The 25,128-nt window shown below is 37.9% G+C and overlaps 1 protein-coding gene across 1 annotated transcript; it reads right to left on the reverse strand.

Annotated features, from left to right (window-relative positions):
- Nucleotides 1-438: 438 nt before the first annotated feature.
- LOC139124316 (zinc finger protein 782-like) lies at nucleotides 439-3,260 on the reverse strand. Its single transcript, XM_070690455.1, has 2 exons — nucleotides 3,076-3,260; nucleotides 439-2,185 (listed from the first exon to the last, which is right to left on the reverse strand). Exons 1-2 carry the CDS (start codon nucleotides 3,104-3,106, stop codon nucleotides 1,335-1,337), a joined length of 882 nt encoding a protein of 293 aa, XP_070546556.1. The 5' UTR covers nucleotides 3,107-3,260; the 3' UTR covers nucleotides 439-1,334.
- Between the last annotated feature and the right edge of the window lie 21,868 nt (nucleotides 3,261-25,128).

Genomic DNA, 25,128 nt, shown 5'->3' on the forward strand with positions numbered 1-25,128 from the left:
AGAAAGAGATGAGCTTTACGAACCAATGTTTGACGTCAGCGGCAACAGATGTGCCGTCTAAAATTTCTAATGTTTGCGTACAGTATAAACACTTTGAGGTCACACGAACGGACGCATGTTTCCCAGGCAGAGAAACAGTAAACACCGCCGATGACAAATAACATTCACTCGCACTTCATTTTTCATATGTATTTCATGATTCTATTCAGATAATAAATTCATGAAATGCATTTTTCTTTGATATGTAAATAACGAACACCCCAGGTTGCTACACATTGAGGTATTTTCTCACTTTGCCCAATATTTCATGGATCGTTCTCGAGAGAACCGATCGTCTGGTTATTGATAAAAACCAGATGTTCGCGCGATCCGACGGCTGAGCGAGGTCGTGCAAACCTTAGTAGAAAGGAAGCAGTCGCCGCAGTGTTAAACAAGTGCGTAACAACAGTAAGGGGTACAACAAGCACATTCCAGCCTTTTTACTATCTACCTTAATGCATGTGTAACAGCAATATATACTAGTATGCATATATAAAAAACTTGTGATGCAATGTCGTTTTTTTACTCAATTATTATATGCATCATAGTCTCTCTGCTCTTTGTGGTTTTGTAAGTTTTCCTTTAATATTTTGACAAAATAAAATGGCTACTACTGGTTGACAGTGGATGAGAATAACTTCGCATTTGACCAAGCCTGTATATATTTCTGTATTTATTTTTTTTTAAAGTTTGGTTAGCTCGGTTTTAAAAACTATTAGCTGTAACTTTTGGCTAGTTTTTCAGTATCTTTGTTTTGTGTATCTGCATCAGTTTTTTGTTCGACTCCCTGAAGCATGATGAAATGTCCAGTATTTAGCTCATCAGACACAGCCCATGTAAGTGAGCATTGTTATTGTTGAAAACTGTTTACAAGTCTGGACTAGAATTCATTTGTCAGCAATAACCATGGTCATTACACATATACAGAGTATATTGCCAAGCAGATATTGGATATTCAAGCATGCTGTGGGGAAGTAGAACAAGAAACTACAGCTTATACACAGAACTAAAAATACAGGGGAAAAATGCCAAGAGTTACAGTGAATGTCCATTTTGTGATGACAAAACTCACAATTTGAATAATTTTGGAATAACAACACTAAATGCTATGAGAATTGGCCTGTATTTATTGTCACCGTTATCAGTTTCCAAAAATTTAATCCTGCGGGATGTCATGCATCTATTGGAAACAAAGATTGTGGAGCAGTGGGAAGGTCTGCTATTGACATGCAATTACATGTAACATGTTTGATAACTTCACACATCAACATGACATATAACTTTGCACCAAACACTTAGTTGTCGTCCCATATATGTGCAGTCTCAGCCAGACTACAGCAAGGATATTTTCGAGATTCATGTTTTTCTAATAAATCTCTCCTCTTAAAACCTTTACCACAAACAGGACACAAAAAAGGTGCTGAATCACTATGTTTGAAAAGCATATGACTCTTTAAGTCACCTTTACGTGAAGCTTTGTAGTTACACAATGTACACTGAAATGGTTTCTCATCTGAATGGGTCTTTAAGTGAGCTGTGTATCCACTTTTAAGTCCGAATGTCTTTCCACAAGTGCATGTGTACTTGGCCTCATGACAGCCTTTTTTGTGTTGTTTAAGGGACAACTTTGAGTTTAAGTTCTTTGAACACTGATCACATGCATGAACTTCATGCATATGAGAGGCTTCATGCCATTTCAAGCCCAAAAATGTCTTTGGTTGAAAACCGCAAATGTTGCATGTCTTTATGCCCTTGTTTGTATGGCTGCAGCCATGTTCAACAAGTTGTCTTCTCTCTGAAAAACCTTTGCCACAATGACACTTGTAAGGATATTGCCCAGTGTGATTTCTGGAGTGTTTTCTCAGTCCACTCTTAGACTTGTAAACCTTGTCACATACATGGCATTTGTATTCACAGGGTTTCCTTGTACCTTCCTGCTTGTGAGTCAACACCTCTGACAAAGCCTGGTCACCACTGGAGCCATTGCCTTCATAAACACATTCAGTGTCTGTTCCATTTGCAATTGCTGCATCATTTGAAAATTCACCAGTCGCCACACTCCCTAGGTCTGAATCATTATCTTCTGTCTCAGGACTTCTTAGTGTTGGCCCACCAGCTTCAATATTTTCCAGAAGTGTCATAGCACCTAAAATCATGAGAAAGCACAGGAAACCATTAATCATGATTCTAGGCAGTAGTTTTATTATTCTATCTCTGGCCAGAGAATTTCCTAATGAAGCAGTTAATGTTAATGTAATCCCAAAGGGGCACCTACAGCAATAGGGCCAGGCAAATAAATTGTGGGGTACCAGATGGAATTTTTAGTACGTGAAATTTGGCCAAGGGGTGGGGTAATCCCCCCACTTAGAGTACCCATCTGTTTTACCCATGGTATGCTTAGCACAGAGGAATGTGGGAGTTAATTAACAATCTGCAGTATTTCATGTAGACAGTGTGATGGAGTGACCCCCATTGTCATGTTGGCAAGCAGGACAAGCACCCTGTGAAATTATGTCAGTCACACCTTGGACATAAAAATAGAACACATGAACTTGTAGAATACCCCCAAATATTATGATAAAAGAGACAATTCCCCTGTTGATGCCATCCTGGATGAAATATTGGTTCTCATGTTTTGGGAGGGGATTTTCGTTTTCTCCTGCACAAGGTGATTGGGTATGTGACAAATTTCATGAGAATGATTTCAGAATTACAGTCCCTCTATCCGAATTGCCTATTTATCTTATCTGAAGCCTACTTTGAAATCTTGGTAAGTTTTAACTCTGTAAAACGGACATTTCCAACCCTAACGATTACGTCTTTACACTATCACATACAAAATCCATGTACATGTATTAGAATAGGAGGAAGTCCTGATAGTTCACTTTGAAAACGGAAACGGTGATTTCTCTGCAAATTTTGTAAACTGGGGGCAGAAACTTTACAGAAGTGTAATCGAACATGAACCTCACTGAACGCGGCATCTTACACGACAGAATTTAGTGATTTTGTTGAGAAAACGGGTAAAATACTTACCGCCACTTCCACCGCCGTTGCTGTCGGCCATCTTGATTTACGCCCTCAACATGAAAATGTGTCCAAAGCTATCGTGATGACCAAACTTGCGGATTCCATTCCTGCAACTATCGTTTCCCTACCCAAGCTATCCGGCACGGTGTCAAAGCTATCATTTTCATTCAAAAGCTACACTTTCTTAGGTACCCCTGGATTTGCTCATTAAAATCAAAGTTCAAATCATTTCCACAAACCCCCACCCTCATGTCGTATCGCTAATTCTGTCATAATTTTAACAAATTAGAAAGGCAACACCCTGCAAACATTACAGAGAAGGTGACTGGAGTCTTGTCAGCAAACCTGCTGATTCCCCAGCCATATAGCTGACTATATTGAGACTTTGCTTCGGTAATTTTCTCAACAGTTGTTTATGTTTAAAGGAACCAGCCAGTGGATAAGGGGTATTGGCTCTATTAGAGTTGGCAAACTGTTGAGGTAAATTTACTGAGCAACGACTCAATATAGTCAGCCACTGTTGAGTTTTCAGATAAAATATTTTGACAGGAAAGTTCAAATTGCCGCTAAGTCATCTTAATCTACACAGAAATCATACCAATTTGATCTAAACCAGAAAAACAACGTTAAGCATCTACATTTACCACAAGAAAGACTTTTGCACCCACCACCCTTCCCAAACATCATGCCGGGCCGACGCGCCGCAGTGACCTAACACAGCATGGGCCAACGCCACGGGAAATAACAGATATCACTGATCATTTATAATTCTCCGTACACGCAGACGTGATAATGAGCTTTCATATGGCCATAAGTACTGAAATAAACTTGACAATATAATACTGGCTACCGTTCTTTCTAGAACCGAAATTGCCGAAGTTTAAAAATATGGATTAGTTCTCATTGCCTGTTTTTAAGATATTATGACCAATATGTGAAAAATCACATGTGCATTATTCTGGAATGAAACTCTTACCTGAAATCCGGGTGCATATCCTTTCCTCTTATTTCTGTTTATTGACGCAGCGTAAACATCTGCATACGAAATTGGTAAAACAATTGAATGCGCATGCCCGATGAACGGGCTTCACTTCCTCTAGTCTGGTTCGCCGCCCCCTTTCTACCGCTGGTTGCGCTGAGCTAATAAAAAGGGTCAGGTATGCGCCAGCCATTTTGCCAAGATGTTGGACAAAATTGCGGACGCGCCTGGCGCGTGATGTCAGAGTGGAATGTTCGAAATGACTGCGCCCTTGGTAGTCATTCATTCAGCAACAAGGCAAGGCGGTCACCATCAACACAAGCCTTCAAAAACCCATTCTGTTTCAGTATGAAAACGTGTGAGGTGAAGTGCGTCGGCAATTGACTTCTGAAAGTGGCTACTTCGTCAGAAATGAGAAAAACCGAGTTTTATCGAACAACAGACAATGTAGCAGGCACGTGGAGACAGGGGCAGACTACACCAATGAACCTTATTAGCCAATCAACATGTCCAATAAACAGTGTCGTCCAATCACATCCGTGGATAGAATGGCGCATACCTGACCCTTTTCGTTAGCTACGGAGCAGGGAACCAGACTACACTTTCCCCACTACCCGATGATGGCGCTGTTCACTCCCTGCCATTCTTCTGCTCACTGCCCAGCCACTGTACAAGCGTTGTGCCAGCCTATCGTGCGCGCAAATCGTACCCTCAAAGCCGCAAGTTTCGCAGAGCATCATGGATATTGAACGCTGGTCCTTGGAACTGTAAACAGGGCTTATTCCGGACCTACATTTGTATTTAGAACGTTTTACTGTAAACAACAGAGCAAGTGAGCTGTGTACGTGTCTAAGTGGGTCACCTGCAACGTTGTTTATTTAAAATCGTCGGGTTTATTGGTATATATGTTTGGTTCGTGTAACTGCTTTCCTAAAAAAATTGTGAAGGGTAAAAAGGTAAGTTGTCATTACATTTCTAGTCTACCGTATCCATATCAGTACGCACCGCTGTACGTCACTCACACTGAATAATTCAAATGTATTCATTAAAACAAATATAGCATGGAGGATGTGTTTGTGCGAGTAATTTTATGTTCTCCTTGCCCACTACGTTACGACAAGATCGTATCTGCCCACAATAAAAGGAAATGGAACACGATAATGATTATATTTTGAAACTGAAACTGCCAAATGTCTAAATTGTCAGTCAAATCTTTGAGGTACGAGGCGAGTCTCTTGTCCTACCTCGGCTCTATACACCCGACCATAGTTAAATCGGACTGCCAGATGCAGCTCAAACGGCTCATGTACGGCAGAGGGTTAGCGACGAGCCGAGCGTAACTACAATATACAAGTTTCTGTTTGTCCTCGGCAGTATTTTTATTTGTTTTACAAGATGCTTCGTAGAACCCTGCTGAATGAAATTGTTAACGATTGTGTAGTAAATAGCAGTGTTTGTGTAAGAGATATGTGCACTGCCAAAATTATTGAGAAGCGGATATGTTCAAGCCCCACCCAATCTATGAGCATTGCTAAAGGAACGAGTCAAGTGTTGTATTTATGACCTGAAATGACATAGAAGTGTTGAAAAATTATAACTATCAACAAACGACAGTAAAAAGTTCAATCCTGGATAGCTTCGTGGAAATGTGTTAGAACTTCCCCTCTTTCAATCTTTGCTTCTTCATCATGTTATTGGTTTTGAGTTATATCCAAAACACTTGATCAGTTGAAAAATGATCAGTTCATTTAAAACTAAGTTTATGACAATGACTTTCTGACGTCATTAATATTTGTTGGCATGTCCTGTCATAAGAAGTGAGTGATGGTAGTAAACAACTATTACCTGGTCATGAGGGCTAAAGCGCCCGTTTATTACCCCGAGGCGCCATGTGTTACCAGGGGGAATAGCGATGTGTTCCTGTTAATACACGGCCACAAGGGGTAATAGACGGGCGCTATAGCCCAAATAATGACCAAGTTATGGGTGTTTTGTAACACACCACGCGCTCATGTTGTATTATGTTATGGTTTTGAATATGTTTTGATATTTTGCACCTACAATCAATTGTGACAAGTTTATATGGCGATATTTCCACAGCCGTTACAGTAGTACATGTTACCACTTGCTTCTAAAAATATTCCAAGGGAGGCTATCCTCTTTCGTCCAAGATGGAGATAAGAAGCCAGCCAACTATGCAGGTTTTTCACATATACCGGATTTGGCGGCTTTGTACAGGAGAAGTGTGGGACAGACACTGTCAAAAGCCTTCCAAAGTCGGTGCAAATTGAATCCACCTGTTGTTTACTGTTCAGTGAAACAGAGATGTAATGTGTATAATCCACTAAGTTGGTTGTAGTTGATCTGTTTTTAACAAATCCGTATGGTCGATGGATATATTTGGTTTATATGTCACTGTCCGGGGAAATGGGTATCCATGCGAGCTTCTAAAATCACGGGGAAGGGAATGTTTAGTATTCCCTATCACGGGTTCAGTGAAATCGAGAAAAAGGGGTACTTTTAAAAAAGCCTGGCCTAAGAAAGGTTTGAAAAAATCCCAGGAAATACCTATCAGACACTCAAACTTCACCAAAAGTTGAAATGTGCGTTTCCTATGCTTTAATTTGGTTTAAACCTTTAATTCGAAATCTAATGAATTTAGTGAGTTTGACACTCCTGTTCCAAAGTTAACAGTTTCTCTCAGACTCTGATGTGGTAATATATGTGAAATCAATATCATAATTCAGCATTGACCTGACTCTAGTATTGCGTCTCCTTCTCCTGGATTTTGTAAGTAAGGGGGTATTTTCGGTCGTATTTCTCCCACTGTTCTCAAAATACGGGTGTAGATTAGGGGTATCTTGAAATTTTGTGGAACGAGCATAGATGTCCATGCTCTCTGAGAGTGTCACCGCCGGGGCGCACGCACGCTCGCGCGACCTGCCTTCTGTCGTCTCACAAATGCAAATTGGGCTGCCAATACTTTGATGGGATTCCGTATATTCCACTTAGGCGTTCCACACAGCGTCAAAAAAGTTTGGAGTCGGTAAAAAATAAGATCACTGGCACCACAGGATTGAATTGATCGACGTGATCACCATTATTACGCTCAGTAGTGACTTTAATTAACCTGCGTGCATTCAACCGATGATTAAGAATTGTTTGCTCTCGAACATTCATTTTATTCCAATTTGCATCACAACCGCAGGCTCCGGTAATTCATCATAACAGCTGTATTCTCCGTCTCCAATTAATATTGTTGGCTTGATGCGTCTTTCATTTTGTCCTTCATTTTACTTCTTTATGAGAGATCTATCAATATACTCTTCAAGCTAATTGCGTTTACGATCATCAGGACAGGCTGTGATATGGTTTAACTAAAACCTATTTATAACCGAGACGATGGCAAGCATTTCGTTAGTTCTAAATCGCTGTATGTCTAGAGTTTCAACACATCAAATTGCTGCTTAATCTAGTTTGCGCCTCGAAAGTGAAAGACTTAAACTTTTGCTAAAACTTTACTCCATGAAACTTTTAAACGTTCTCTAACCAAATCAAAAATAAAAATGAGGGGTCACGTCCATGCAAATGGTGGAAGAACAAAAAACAAATCACTTTACATGTACCGATATTTGCCTATTTAATTTAAAAAACGGTCGTATCACTCAGTGTACTCTATGGGAAAAATAAATTTTCGATTTTCGAAAAAGTATATAGTTTGAACGACAAGCAGTTCACATACACGATGTCGGATCCTGCAGGTATTGATTTGCTGTAACGTGTACAAATATTGGTAAAAGATTGGCCATTTTACCATGATAACAACCTATTGTGTTTAACAAGGGACGTACTATCATTATCGTTGCAATAGTAACTGCACTACCCAATTTCCAACTGCAAGCTGAAAATTAGCTTTCGTCTTAAAACTGGCAATTTTTCCATCTTGTTGTTGGCACAAGGGGCGTTTTTCTAAAATTCAATCCAAGCATTCTTTGCGTATGTCCTTGTTCATATGCACGACCAGTTTTCTCTCTTGTCCTACCTTTTAGGCGTGATAATAAAGATATTTTGTGTCAGTGACAAGGTGGATAATAAAACTACTGGCTAATAAAAGAGATATATTTTATTAACGGCATGTTATAAAACAATACTTTGCACGTTTCGTTTTTGTTTATTTGTGAGCATTCAAAAACATGTCAGCTCCCATGAATAAAGTCAGGTTTACTTCCGTTTACTCGCATAGTATATTATGAGTTTACGCATGCGTAGTCAGTATGCCGCTGGCGCGACTAATATCAATAATCAAGCGTACATAAATACACAGATTTACATTGTTTTGTATTGGGAAAAAATATTTTTAGTTTACTCGTAGACTGCCATGTATAGTAAATCAAATTCCAAAATCCTATTTCTTGTGCACATATGCACGTTTTACTTCCCACTTCAAGCATAATACATTTACATAATCATCAAAGTCATATTAATGTACAGATATAGGTTGTTTAACTGGCGTAAATTTGAATAGATGCTTGATAGACTAACACGTATTATATGATTTGATATTTTTGAATAAAGCACTAAAACAGCCACATCTTTCCTTCTTTTGGTTTAGTATATCGAATAGGAAGACACCGCACTGGTTTCGAAACGTGAGGTCAAAGTTGTCATGGTTATCGTAGACACACTCGACTGCGCCCATGTCTCGCCAAGGCTTATTTTAAAACGTACAACCTATTTGTTAATTTTTTACACTAACAGCTACAATAAAATATAGATACAAAAGAGCGGGCCGGTGAACGACGGACTGTCCGGTTTCCCTGGTTACCCGGTCCGGTGAAGCCCTTCGACGTTTTCGACATCAAAGTAGACACTTAACGCTAGACGTAGAATATCCGTGCGCGTGTTTGACTTTCGTTAAAATATGTTTGATGCTGGTTGACAATGGTTAAAATCTTTGAAAATGCCCTGCATGTAACTGAATATCATGAAGCATTAACCGTGAAGAGGCATGTAATAAAAATATTATTGCCTCAATACATGGGTTTATAAGCCATCGCAGCAGGAGGCAATTTGCCCTCCTGGCGTCGGGCAAATTGTCACCTGCTCTCGGACACATAAGCCCATGTATTCAGCAATAATATATATACCTCCTATGATTACTATCGGAAGAAAAAAATACATGGACAAAAATTGTAACACCCGGCTCATTTAACGCCCCGTCACGAATGTAAGATGCATAAATAATAATATTATATAGGGCTCAGCCCTTGGTGTCGCGCTAGGGTTTAAGATTGGCAATGTTATTTGTATTGATTCATGATAAACTGTAATTGTTACTTCATAAACGTTTATATGACAACTATGCCCAGTTTCCCTCTGATGAAAGCAGTTCACGTACTTACACGACGTCAAACCCTGCAGCAGGGCAGGTATAGATTTTCTGTAGCGTGTAAAAATTTTGGACAAAAATTGGCGATTTTTACAATGATAACAGCCTATTGCGTTAAACAAGGGACGTATTATGCAATAATTATCATTGCAATGGTAACCGCACTGCCCACCTTCCACTTGCAAGCTGAAAACTATAGCGTTCCGTCTAAACACTTGCAATTTTTGAATCTAATTATCGACACAGGGGGCGCTCTTCTATAATTCAATCCCAGCATTCTTTGCGTATGCCCCCGTTCATATGCACGACAGTTTTCTCCGTTTATCTATATCAACGATACTTTGTATCAGCGACAAGGTGTATAATAACATTTACTGGCTAATAAAAGAGGTATATTTCATAAAAGGCATGTTATATCATAGTAATTTGTTTCGTATTTGTTTATTTACGAGTACTCAAAAAACAAACATGGCGGCGCCCATGAAAGAAGGGTACACTTCCGGTTACTCGCATAGTATATTATGAATAAGCGCATGCGTAGTCAGTAAGCCGCTGGCGCGACTATTAAGGTTATTACGAAAATACAACAAAGAAGGGACGAGGACATTCACGCAACGTATCCCCGATGCGGAGCGGAAAGCGATGCGCCGAAGTGCATTCTTAGTGGTATTTTCGTGAAAACCTCATAACACATTGATCACGGTGCTGTTTAAAGTAAAACTATTAATGCACATTGTAGAACACTTGTCAAGATTCAGTATACTCGAGTGTCAATAGTTATTCAAATGCACTATTTTATCTGTTGTTTACAGGGAGTGACGACTTAATGCACCATTGACAAAAATACTCGGTTTCTACGAGTACCACGGACGATTGCTGAGGCAGCTCGACATATGAAGGACGTTTACTCGTAACCAATCTGAAGATACTGAACTGTTGCATACCTTTCAGGTATTACATTCTCAAGTGTGAAAAAGAAATATGAGGGGATATGATTTCCTCTGTCATATGCATTACAAGCATCCTTTAATACGCTTACAAGGATGAATTCTACAAACTTTTCCTGGATTGAATTTCCAGAATATGAAGGTGACAATTTTACTAATGACTCCTTCCCCTTTCCTAAGTTGTCGAAAGGCAATGACTCAAATTGTTCGCATATACTTTATAGTTTCCTGTATTTGGCACTTGCGATAGTTGGGCTGTTTAATAATTTATTATATATACTTGTAATATATAAAACCAGGGAAATGCAATCTAAAACGAATATTTTCTTGATAAACTTAGCCATCTCAGATACACTTTCTCACATTTTAAGCATTGCATTCGAATCACTTAATTTTAATTCTGTGGTTGGCGCTATGTATTATTATTGCGTAGAAAGTTTCCTTTGGCTCTTGTTGCTTGAGTCAAACTTTACAATTTCGTTGATTGCTATCGAAAGATTCATTGCGGTGTGTCATCCTTTGAAGGCACACATATATTTGAAGACGCAGAGAATCGTTACCAGCGTCTCCATAACTTGGCTGCTTAGTATTTTTGGTTCAATGCCTGCACTCCTGGGCTGCTTAAACATTGAGGTGTCTCTTTCTGATTATACGAATTATGATCTTTTTTATTTTGTACTGCCTGCTTGTCTTTTAATCAGTGTAATTGTAGTGCCAATATTGTACATGTTAGTTGCAAGAGAGATGAATAACAGAAGTAAGTCATCTACTCTGCCTCAACCAGTGTTACTTTTGAAAGAGAACCGACGAGTTTTTAGGACTGTTTTTGTTACTACTGTTGTGTACTTTGTCTGTATTTTTCCAATTACGATTATTACTACGATCGATATTTATACAATCTTAAAAAACAATTGTGCCTATACTGTTGTGTTTAACACTGCATTATTGCTAGCAGTCATTCAGAGTTCTATTAATCCTTTCATCTATTTGCTTTGCAATTCTACGTATCGAAAAGCTGCCAAGAAAATATACTGTTCATGTCGTGCTCACTCTCCGGAATAAGATGAAAACATTGCATTAAAATTTTTTTGATAGTTCCGCAGCAACAACTTGATTGTTAAAATTACTCATAAAACGAGATAAAATTATGAAATAAATCGTCAATTTACTGTTGAACACATATCTACAGTAGATTTTACAAGCATAGAAGTACAATAATTATTTAAAAAGCATTTCTATTCATTTTACAAGACAACACGCGGATCCAATCGTTTGTCACTTCTTCAACAAAATAACATTATATCAAAGATCAGTTTATGAAAAGTATATAGTAAAGCTCTAGTTATAAAATAATATATTGATGTCCTATACTGTAAAGATCTACGTACCATAATAGTAATCTACTCTACAGAACATGTGTGCAAAGCGAAAGTCCCCAGCGCGATGTGCCGCATTAATTCGTTGAGTGTGTAATTTGTAGACTTTGAAACAGACAATATTTTGTATGCCATCCTTCCATCTCTTTATCAATGTTAACTAGATCATTTATCAGTACCATACTTGGGCAATCTGGGCTGTAGATTTACTAAGCCTATCTCTTTCTGCAACGGTTGAGTGTCGAGGAAGCTGATCGAAATTCGTGTAGCAAAAACAAAATCTTATCGTCAATCATATGAAATGGTGTTGTATAAAGTGGTGAAATTATAGGATATGTCGATGACCTAGTGCAAGAATCTGAAATGCATCTTTTGCGGAAATATTGAGTAAAAAAGGTTACTATAACCTGAGTTACGTCCCTCGTGCACGAGAAGGTCAGTGTACTAAGGGCGTAACTCCGTACTTAAGCCTGTTGTGCACAGGCAAAAGGTAAAAAAAAATCAAATGTAAAAACATCTGATAATGAGGATGCTATTCATGAATATTTCATCACAAACAGAAAATCGACCAGTGCATAAAGAAAGTAACATATGATGAGTAAAGACCTATAGAGGGCGTAATTCATGATGAGTACTCCCTTTTTGGACACCGTGGTGCGAAGCACCAAAGGTGTCCTATGTCGCCACAATGTCTGTGTGTGTGTCCGTCTGTCCGTCCGTCTGTCCGTCCGTCCGTAGACAGATTTTGTTCCACTCATAACTTAAGAACCCTTAGGTCCAATGTCATGCAATTTGGTATTTGGTATTATCATGATGAGACTTAGATCTGATTAGATTTTGGTGGGTGTGGCTTATTAATTAATTGCTCATTTGCATATTTTATGACTTTTTTCGTTCACGCAGATATCTCAGAGACGCCTGGAGCGATTTCGTTCAAACTTGGTAAAAGGATAGTACTCTACCTCATACAGATGCATGTTGATTTGTTTGGCCGTGTTAGAGGACTTTTTAGTTTTCACCTCCATAGACTCCCATGTATAAGGCAGTCCATAGACTCCCATGTATAAGGAAGTCCATAGACTCCCATGTATAAGGCAGTCCATAGACTCCCATGTATAAGGCAGTCCATAGACTCCCATGTATAAGGCAGTCCATAGACTCCCATGTATAAGGCAGTCCATAGACTTCCATGTATAAGGCCAAGAAAAATAAAAATTTAGTTTCTCATCGTATTCATATTGCAAAAAGGATGCAGTGACACAGTTTTTAGTCCCCACAGATAAAGTCCAGGGGGCTCATAGATTGGGTCATGTCAGTCCGTTAGTCCATCCATGTGAGTCCATCCGTTCACGCAGATATCTCAGACGCTTTGACAAAATGTCACGTGACCTTTGACCTCAAATATACATATTTGTCCATAACTCGGTAACCACAAGTGCTAAACCTTTCATATATGGTATGATGGGACACCCTATGATGCCACATATTGTACCTCATTAATTATGTGCATATCTAATTTTGAGCAAGCCAATAGAGCTAGAGGTCTGATTTTTGGTATATATGGATAACTTAGCAATACAATTTTTTTGACAAAATGTCATGTGACCTTGGTGACCTTTGACCTCAAATATACATATTTGTCCATAACTCAGTAACCACAAGTGCTACACTCTTCATATTTGGTATGATGGGACACCTTATGACGCCACATATTGTACCTCATTATTATGCACATATCTAATTTTGAGCGAGCCAATAGAGCTAGAGGTCTGATTTTTGGTATATATGGATAACTTAGCAATACAATTTTTTTTGACGAAATGTCATGTGACCTCGGTGACCTTTGACCTCAAATATACATATTTGTCCATAACTCAGTAACCACAAGTGCTACACCCTTCATATTTGGTATGATGGGACACCTTATGACGCCACATATTGTTCCTCATTAATTATGTGCATATCTAATTTTGAGCGAGCCAATAGAGCCAGAGGTCTGATTTTTGGTATGTACGGATAACTTAGCAATGCTATTTTTTTGACAAAATGTCACGTGACCTCAATTACCTTTGACCTCAAATATACATATTTGTGCATAACTCAGTAACCACAAGTGCTACACCTTCATATTTGGTATGATGGGACACCTTATGACGCCACATATTGTTCCTCATTAATTATGCACATATCTAATTTTGAGCGAGCCAATAGAGCTAGAGGTCTGATTTTTGGTATATAGGGATAACTTAGCAATACAATTTTTTTGACAAAATGTCATGTGACCTCGGTGACCTTTGACCTCAAATATACATATTTGTCCATAACTCAGTAACCACAAGTGCTACACCCTTCATATTTGGTATGATGGGACACCTTATGACGCCACATATTGTACCTCATTAATTATGCACATATATAATTTTGAGCAAGCCAATAGAGCTAGAGGTCTGATTTTTGGTATATAGGGATAACTTAGCAATACAATTATTTTGACAAAATGTCACGTGACCTCGGTGACCTTTGACCTCAAATATACATATTTGTCCAAAACTCAGTAACCACAAGTGCTACACCCTTCATATTTGGTATGATGGGACACCTTATGACGCCACATATTGTACCTCATTAATTATGCACATATCTAATTTTGAGCGAGCCAATAGAGCTAGAGGTCTGATTTTTGGTATGTAGGGATAACTTAGCAATACAATTTTTTTTTGAAAAATGTCACGTGACCTCAATGACCTTTGACCTCAAATATACATATTTGTCCATAACTCAGTAACCACAAGTGCTACACCCTTCATATTTGGTATGATGGGACACCTTATGACGCCACATATTGTTACCTCATTAATTATGTGCATATCTAATTTTGAGCAAGCCAATAGAGCTATTATTATGTGCATATCTAATTTTGAGCAAGCAATAGAGGTAAATGTATGATTTTAGTATATAGGGACAGACTATTGGATAGAAATTTTTTGACAAAATGTCATGTGACCTCGATAACCTTTTACCTTAAATACACGATTATGTCAATAAATAAGTAACCACAAGTGCTATGTCCTTTATATTTAGTAGGATGGGAGACCTTATGACAACACATGCTTTACCTCGTTAATTATGCCCATATATAATTGTGGGCAAGCCAATAGAGCTAGAGGTCTGAATTTTGGCATATATGGATTAATTAGCAATACAATGGTTTTTTTTTCAAAATGTCACGTGACCTTGATGACCTTTGACCTTGAATATGCATATATATGCATAACTCAGTAACCACAAGTTCTTTACGCTTCAATTTTGATAGGATAGTAGACCTTAAGATGTCACATCTTGTACCTCATTATTATGCACATATGTATTTCTTGGCAGGCCAATACAGCTAGAGGTCTGATCTTTTTTCCCGATTTAGAACCATAACTTAGACATGCCTCTTGTTTCAAATGGGAACAATGACATAGACCTATGTGTCCATAGATCTGAACATATACACTCCAGTGATACTTCTTAATGACCTCATTTCCCTGCCCCATCAAGACTAATACTCCTATTACAAGTGGGGACTATGTCATTGTCAATGACTTGTTACTTCTAGAATATACAGAATATTATCTCACATAGTGAGTGTCTGAATATTATTCTGAATTGTATTCCAAAGCACATTCTGAAAGGACTCTTCTGGAATATACAGAATATTATCTCACATAGTGAGTGTCTGAATGTTATTCTGAATTGTATTCCTAAGCACATTCTGAAAGTAACTCTTCTGAAAATTTCACATTCTTTGCCACTGCACCATCTCCCTAATACATACTGATGACCCACGGTGTCCACTCAAGTCTCACTTTGAATTTTGCTCAAAATGCTAGTGCAAGACAGGCGTAACGCCACATTTTTAAGTAATATAAAAATGATTTCATAATTATAACGTTCATTTATGATATTTTACATAGCGAAGTGACATTACCCGTTACCAATTAAACCATTAACTACAAACATATTGAATTTTAGAGTTAGAGGCTTTTAAATCTTTTATTCCCCTCTAACTCTGATTTTTGAACAAGTGAGTAACGCCCCTCCTGCCCTGGTACATTGGTGTGTCTTTGTCTGTATGTACTTTACACTGGTTTGAAGTTTCTCTTCTTGCTAGCCTTTTTAACCTGTAATACAGTTACTTGTAAATGTATAATTTTACCAAAGTCTTGTGAAGGCTCTGAAACTATACTGCATGCCCTTATGTTATTTCATTTTGAAAAGAATTGTCAAATATCATTGTCGATTGTTTTGTTATTGGATTTTGACAAGTTAGTAGTAATATCCCAATCGATATCATAGTAATAGACTTTTAAATGTAATATATAAAATGTTATGAAACATTTGAGCACATAGAAATTTTGAATTTTCATTACGACACTGTACCACGCACATCTCAGATGTTCTATCAATTTGAATGATATCTATGAGAGGTAATGTTGTATTCTAGCGTTTGTGTTCCTACAGGCATATGACAAATGTAAACTAAACTCCTGATATCACCATTGATTAAGTACCGTGACTTAAGATACCTATCCTAAATTTTAACATTTTACTTTCAGAATTGACATTAGCAAGTATTGTAACCTTGTTGACAATTGATGATGAATATATGCTACTCTGCCTTTTAAAATCTAGTTAACTTTGTGAATAACAAGCACTCCATGAAATGATTATCCTTATAATTTTCTGCGAAATCATGATTAATTTCGAGTAAAGTTGAAAAGCACAGAATATGTCGCAGACATTGTAAAAGTGAAAACGTGTTGAGCATCAGTGTTACTGAATATGTTTTTGTATATGATCACTCACTGTCAACAGGTATCTTTAAAATTAAAAACACTCGATTCAATTTCGCCTTCTGTGTATTTCTCGACAGGATTACATGTTTAAACTAATATTTTTTTACCAATTCATCATCATATGGGGTAAGGTATATTCACCACATGTTCTCAACGGAGCAATGCGTTAATCAAAGGGCACAACACCTTGCTAGAGTCTAGAACTCACAATATTACGACAGTGAGTCTGTTACCCTGGACTTACCTCCTCCGATAATGGGCCTAACCACTGCCCCACAGTGCCTCCTCAACCTCCTTTACCATGCTTCATTATAATATTACGTGTAGCTAATAGCGGCGTTAGATCAAGGTAGAAACTTTACACAAATGACTTATTTTCTGAAGTACGTGTTGTACATATAGCGAGATAGTGGTATAACGTAAGACTGATTTCTGTACTTTTCTGAAAGTCGATGTGATATTAAAGATGTCAGTTCAGTTATGTGTGATCTTGCCGTGTTGTCATTCAACTTTAAAAAAAAAACTCGATCGCACATGTCCACTTCTCTCTCAGAATAAAGTCAAACTTTCACTCCATTTTTAGCCAGACCACCGTATACGAGAAATCATAGATAAAGGGGTTATTACAAGAAGTTTGTTCAATATCGCGCAAGATGCATGAAAATTAAGTAACATATATTAGAACTTTAGTAAACTTAGCCCTTCTTGAAAGTAACAGGCTAGCAATAGATTGGCTCAAAATCGACAGTGCTCGATTGAGTGGCACAGAGCGGGCTGTTTCATGACATGTATGAATGCAATTTGAATATTACAGCAGCCGTACCACACCAGCCAGCTCATCTCCACGAATTTGCATGTCTTTAGACGTCCTATATGCCTAATTTACCTTTTTAGAAAGGAAAATGTTGAGCGGACAGGGGAACACTTGAAGTAAATTGAGCGTCGCAAATCGTTCACTGTAATGAGCGGTACAACTGAACTATTTCAGAGATGTTTACATCGATATCGACATATCGCATTGCCGTATATTTTCGGTACTGGCTTGCCTAATTAGAACTTAAATTGTACAAATGACCTACATGCCTGTTTGACTTTCTTGGGAGAATCTTTTACTTGGTATCTGAAACCTTTACCGAACGCGATCCTGACCTCACAGTGACCTCACAGTGTCACTGTACAAATCAGAAATAGATAAATGTCTTGAATACCTTCCTCTATCTTTCATTGGTGAAGGCGGAATTTCGTGGCACATTTGTGGTTATCATGCTGGATACAATTCACAACCTAGATATCAACAAACGTCAAAGGTGAACTTATCTCTCTGTCATAATGCATTGACGACTAGTATTGTACTCTTCCTGTCAGCGGCGATCAATGCATCACTGTTCTTCTTGATTTTGTGCAAATAACATCCCCTGTTGTTTAAAAACATAACAGATACTGCCCTCAACGATAACAACGATAGCATTTAATTACCTTTCGAAAGGAACTCATTGGCGGAGCGCAAAGCAGCCCGACAAATTGGCGTAGAAAATGTGACATGGTTTGAGTTTTTGATAAATGCTCAAGTTCATTGTTACACGTTTCCTTTTCGCTTGTTTAACGAGAAGCCGTCGATAACATGGCCCATCGGATCCGCAACAGCAATCGCATGATCGTGGGTGGGAGGGACTTTGAAACGTCAAAATGAAAGAACTTGAGATGGCCTTACTGTGGGGTACACCGAAAAATATGCGCGCTGGTTTCTGACGAGCAGGATTGGGCGCTGATTAACGTTCCAGGTCAAGAAATTGACCTTTTCAAGCTAAAATTATCTAGTGGTGATACCCCTATATCAAGGCTTTTAGAAAATGTATAATTTACGGGGATTCTGAGCTTATTAACCACCAGAAAATTGTTAGATTTAAAAGGTAATGTTCTTGTCTTTGAACCTTAAACCTGTCGCTTGGCATGTATATGAGATCGTGATAATGAGTAACAGAGGGATGCATGACGTCATCAGTGTGACGTCAGTGTGTTACAGGAATATACAGGTATTGGATATGACGACACAATTAAATGGCCTGCACAAATTAGTAGCCATGGCAAAGGTCTCGGCTCTATTATCAGCATTTAAAGCAGAGCCATAATCATCCGGAAGAAATAGAATAATACAAAAATGGCTTTTCATTACAATATGCAAAGAATTGGTCACGTAGCGTGGTTGATATATAGCTATTGTTGGATACGTACACTCTGTGGTGTGAACGTCAAACAGTAGAGACGGCAACTGTACACTGTAAAGTTAAGTGTTAAAGGATAGAACACCAATTAAACGCCTTTTTGTAACACTTTTTGAACGCGTCTAGACGTTCAGAAATTTAACACTACGTGTTCAACCAACGTTCAATTTGTGAACACACGTGTGCAGATTTTGAACGCTACGTGTTCATCAGACATTATATTGAACACCATGGTGTTCCATATCAGAACACTCGTTGCACATGAAATGTGTTCAAAAAATTGAACGCATTTACGCGTTCAAAGGGCTGTAACACTTTTTGAACGCATGGACGCCGTTCAACGATAAGTGTGTTAAAGGCTAGAACACATGATGCGCGCTTGTTGAACACCTTTAATTTTGGGCGTTCAGGGGGTGTTCAAGCCTGAAATAACATTACAGACCACTGATATTCAGTAAAATTATTTTATTCTAAAAATACATAAAACATTTATACGGTAAAATACAATAATTTACTGTAAAATGGGCAAATAAACATTGCTACTTTGTATGTAAAGTTTGTCAAAAGGAAACTAACAACGGTGTTAATACCCTCCTATCAAAAACATAAGCAATAAAAAATCCCCATAAACACTGTAGATCGTTTTAAAAAATATGAACAAAGTAATGACAAAACTGGTTTTGTTTAAATATTGTGGATTACGTTTTATGTTCATACTTGTTTAAAACGTACGAAACTCATCTGAAAAAGCTCACAATTAGGCTTACTTTTTGTTTCGAAAACACGTATATGTATAAAATGTATACTCCATTTTTGTAAGATGGCTTCTTAAAGACATTTCCTCTTATGTAGACAATTGTAAATTTTGAAGAAAAAAAAGTTAGTCAAGGCTTCTCTAGTGCACATGGTATATAGTTGTCCACACTAAAGTAAACACAACATGTCAAGTTGTCAACTAGTGTCACAGTAAGGCACAACATGCAGAAAGTGGGGAAAGTGGGTCCTTGGCAGGATAAAAACCTATTTCCTTGTCCAACGAAGTCCTTCATAAGAAAAAGGTTTGTTTGTTTGTAATATCTTTAAATAAACCCTGAAATAAATTGGTGACATTTCAAAAATCTACTTTTCAGAAATTAAAACATATTCGTAAAGACCTTTCATATTCTGGCGTACCCTGCTTTTAATTTTTATACAATTTTTTTCACCAAAAATGGTAAAAATCGCCCTTAAAAGAAAACGTAGATTTCATCATAACTTGAATATATTACATTCTGGTAATCCCTAATATCTTAAAAATATCTGAAATGTCTTTAATGTCTTAAAAATACAAAGTTGCAAATTTCTCCAAAATTTGAACAATCTCAAAAAGGCTATCAGTAGAGATCTATGTTTTAAATATCAAAGCTGTTAAATTAGCAGTTTGAAGAAGATTTTTTAAAGATTTTTGACCAAAAAACACAAAATTGCCATGAAATATAAAATTTGAATATTTTATCACAATTAGCACAAATTTGACTAAGGTCATTATTAGGGACACGTTTACCAATAATGAAGACGTCAGTAAAAGAGAAGAAGATTTTTACCAAAAAATAGCAAAATCAGCCTCAAAAACATAAATTTGCATATTTCATCAGAATTTAAACATATCTGATTAGGGTCCTCCCTGGGAATCTGTAATCCAAATATTAAAGGATTCGTACAGGCTGTTTTGAAGAAAAACCTTGTTATGTACAAATTTGAGTACAATGCTACACATCCACTTATTTAGCTAACAGCAAAATAAGAACAAGAAACGCGTTGAACTACAATACAAAATAATCTTAGGTTTGATAGCAGACTACCAACTATTACAGGGGCATAAGCTTTCAAAAACGTGAAGTCTCCTTCATCAGATGCAAGGGGAAATGAAAAATTGAAGCAGAAAGTGACAGAAAATTCAGAGTGAAAATTTAAGAAAATTCAGTAATTCAGAGTGGACATTTTTACTCTGAATTTTCTGTCGCTTTCAGTTTTACTTTTTCATTCCGCCCTTGCATCTGATGAGGGAGACTACACGTCTGTGAAAGCTTATTCTCCGGCAACATTTAGTTGATCATAGCATGCTACCAAAGCTTAGATTAATTAAGAACACAAATACAGAAACTTATCAAAATTCAGTTACTGACCCTTGAAAGTTTAAATCTACATTAGAGATGAATTAGGGTTCTCAAGCTTGGTTCCAGACAGCTACCTCTTCTGTAACAACTCTTCAATTTTCAGTTAAGTCCATTTTTTTATATCCTGAAAATAATGCAACAATAGGTAATATGGCGAGATGAGACTTTCTGTGAAAGACAAGGGGCTGATTAGGTTAAGGAAAGGGGGAGCCTCTTTTCAATACTGTTACAAAATATTTGCTTATTCTTGTCATCAACTGATTAAAATAAAAAAGCCAAACTCTCATATGCTGAAACAATACATTGTATAATCTACGATGTTTAATTGATGTTTTACATGCGATTGTCTCTACTAAAAGACATGTGTTAGCTGTGATTACGCAGCGGTACTATGCACTATGCAAGGCGTATCGATCGCGCTCAGGTCAAGGGTTATCGCTACAGTGTGTTGCGATGACCCTTGACCCGAGAGAGATCGATCGATAGGCCATGGCCAAAAGTACCACTGCGTATTCACAGCTAATTGTTGGTATACCAGCCACTGAAAGAAAAAAGTTTCTTCACGTAGTTAAGCTATTTCAAAGTACAATACAATTTATTTCAAGGATAATAATACAGATGCTTCAAAATCTAAAACCTTTTACTATTTTGGAGAGAAAACTTACCCTTTCTGGTCTTGTTTCCGCACGATCACGACTTCAGCGTGCGCTTACAAGAAAAATGTCGCAACTTCCGTTTTGATGCATCATGGGATAAGAAAAGGCACCAAACTTGAACACCAAGTGTTTAGAAGTAGAACGCCTCTTGCACGCCGATGTTAAAATTTAAACGTTCATGGTGGTTTTCCAATTGTCTTTTCAAATTTTCAAGATTTCAACCGTAATAAACGTGTAAAATTATTTTTTATACTTCCTTTTTTAGAAAAAACATGCTTTCAGCAATTGTAGACCGGAAATATTTTTCACTTAGTGTGAAATTTGTCATACCAAAATCCGTGTACGCATGCCGGACAGCGAGGCAGTAGTAAAGTTAATAGAGCCATTGTAAAGTAAAAAACACAAAAGATTGTTAACTCTTCCAGAGTATTGTAAAATTTCTGTAATGCTGAGTTTTTGAACACTTGAAGGAGATGGTTGTTAACACTACGTGTTCAGGCTTAGAACATCATTGTTAATAATATGAACACTAGTGTTAACAATATGAACACTAGCCGTTCGAATTTGAACACCGACATGTACATTTTGAACGCGTAAAGACGCATCTAGCGTCCGCTATTTTTAGAGTGTACACAAATATACTCTAAGTCGTAGCACTTTATTCAGCTGGTAACATAAAGTTACACGGTAAAACTTCTATGTCTCACACTAGTCTAATAATAGGCGTCAGTCACAGTATATGTCGGCTGGGCGTCGCAACAGGCTCCGAACAGGTTCTATTCTAACACACTAAAATGCAGAGTTTATATTTAGTGAATATCTGGCTTTGTCATGACTTTGGTATGTGTATATAATGATGAACGTCACTCAATTCTAAGTACAACGTTAACAGGATGGAAGTATCTCTCAACGCCGAGCATGGCTGAGACTATCTGTCAACATAGCGTCCGGTCAATGTTAATGACTTAAGCAGTTGTCAAATCAATACGTTCACTAAGAGAGGATGGACTCTCCTTCAGAGGTCACGAAAATAAACAAGAGAGAGGATTCTCACGATGTACCACGAGCAGGGGTCACTGTCGGTCATTCATTGTCAGTCATACAAACTAAATTCAAGTCATAAATATCATATGATATTAACTATCGAGTGTCTACGTCACAGAATGGTAGTTTGGGTTGAGTTTCAAGTAGCACTATGCGCCGACGAAGCATTCTTAGCCAGAGTCAGCCTCCTACTATGTGGGGGCGCTCTTCAGGAGCCTTCTATTTAGAAAACGCAGTGTTCAACTTCTAATCTGTATTCGGTGTAATTATTTAAAAAAGAAAACTATGACGTCCCCTGAATGTACCATGAAATATTTATGATATGGGGAGAGCATGACGACGACAGTAAAATTGGTGGCCGTGATAAAAATGATTTGGAATATAATATGCTGCAGCGTCCTGTAAACACATTTAGCCTATAGCTTGCCTTGAAAATCGTTAAAATTAAAAATTATTATTGCTAAAATTTGAAAATTATGATTTCTTGCAGGAAGAACCTACCAATTGAACTTAAGTCCATGCCCTTCCTCTTTTCAGTGCACAATTAATGAATGAATAAATGATGATTGAAAAGCTTCACGGTTGTTTACCCAACCAAAAAGATCTCGCTTCAACCTGTATCTCCCTGCTGATTGCTTAACAACGGGACAATGCTTGCTAATTTAGCAATGTGATATGTGTATTGGGTCAGACTAGAATACGACTTCTGGTGCGATGAGGATTTAGTGACGCATGACGAGGCTAGTCGTTGATAACCAGTTATTTCGTTTACCATTAACAGTCACTCTTACCTCTTTCATACTTACCAATGTGGTGAAGAAATAAGATTTTTTAGTAGATGCATGGTTCTACATAATATGAGAAACGGGCCAACAGAGCATGAAGCGAGTTCTCGAGTATTGTTGTTCAACGTAATTTAAGTGTGAAACTCACTCAAGTGATATATTTGGCCATAATACAATACAAGGTGAAAGGTCACTGATGATAATCTCACATGGTTAGAGATTAACTGACGCTGTTACCTGAAATGAGTTGTGTAATCAGGAAGATGTGCCCGGACAGGTCAGACTACCAAGACAATATAAGTCGCCGTACAAGTGATAAGCTCCGTGCATGTATGGCTTTGTAGCGCACAACGCAAGGTACAAAGTGACGCCATTATTTTGCAGTCAAACATACATACATACATACACATACATACATACATACATACATACATACATACATACATACATACATACATACATACGTACGTCCTCTGATCCATCAATCCATCAACCCACCCACCCACACATCCAACCACACATCCCTTTTTTCCATCCAGCCATCCATCCATCCAACCATCCAACCAACCAACCAACCAACCAACCCCGATCTACGTACCTACCTTCCCACCTACCGACCTACCTACCTACCTACCAACCAAAAACCTGCCTGCCTGCCTGCATACCTACCAGACTGCCCGCATGCCTGCCTGTCTGCCTGCCTATCTGCCTACCTGCGTACCTACCTACCTACCTACCTACCTACCTACCTCCGTCCCTACCTACTTCCTCACTACATACATACATACATACATACATACATACTACATACACATACATACATACATACATACATACATACATACATACATACATACATACATACATACATAGATACATACATCAAACAAGAAGAGAGAATTTGTGCTGAACTATCCGTTTATTTATCCACCATTTTCCTTAGAGCAAGGAGCTAAATACAGTGAAATGTCATTTGGCATTACAAACGATTTATTCTTAACGTGGTTGATTCAAAACGACACAACACACTATGGTACAAGAGAGTAGCCATTTAAAGGCGACATAAGTCATGCTGTCATTTTTTAAGAGTACATAAATGTTGCTACGATTCTCTGATATTTGAATTATACATTTGGTTTAATGTTATAGCTCGAGGTGAGTTTCATTGTTCGTCACAAACGTACATGTCGCCAATGAGTGCGTCAGGCACGGAGTCGTTAATCGTACGAAGGAAACGTCATAATCCAATGACTAACTTCGTTGTTGTCATCCATAGCACCGTCATCCGCACCACATCGGTTGCCATGCGCGCATGACTTGTGTCTCTGGCCAAGGAGAACACGATGTACCAAACTGCAAAAGGTTTGTGGTCGGGCAAACAGCGCCACCACAACAACTAACATTTGCGGTTCTCTTATTGATGTAAACGCCTTTGTAAGAAAAGCCTACAGTAGTCATACAAGTTGTAGTCTTATAACAACGTATTGAACAGCAGACCACTACATTTTACAAAGCTACAATTTAAAAAAAAATCCCCTATACTGTTAGAACTGTTGATTTTATAAAAGAAAATTTTTCATGTTCTCATGGATTCAGATTCACAACCTAAATACACCTTAACCATCGGAAAACCGTCATATAAGGTACATTAGATACAAACACTA

The sequence above is a fragment of the Ptychodera flava genome (assembly GCF_041260155.1).
Source record: "Ptychodera flava strain L36383 chromosome 23 unlocalized genomic scaffold, AS_Pfla_20210202 Scaffold_23__1_contigs__length_28996876_pilon, whole genome shotgun sequence".
NCBI classification, from domain to species: Eukaryota; Metazoa; Hemichordata; class Enteropneusta; family Ptychoderidae; genus Ptychodera; species Ptychodera flava.

What these genes read in the sequence shown, in the direction of transcription:
- LOC139124316 (XM_070690455.1), bottom strand. Translation starts at nt 3,106, where the DNA reads ATGGCCGACAGCAACGGCGGTGGAAGTGGCG. An exon ending in CAACGGCGGTGGAAGTGGCG is followed by an intron (nt 2,186 to 3,075) that starts GTAAGTATTTTA and finishes TCATGATTTTAG; the next exon opens with GTGCTATGACACTTCTGGAA.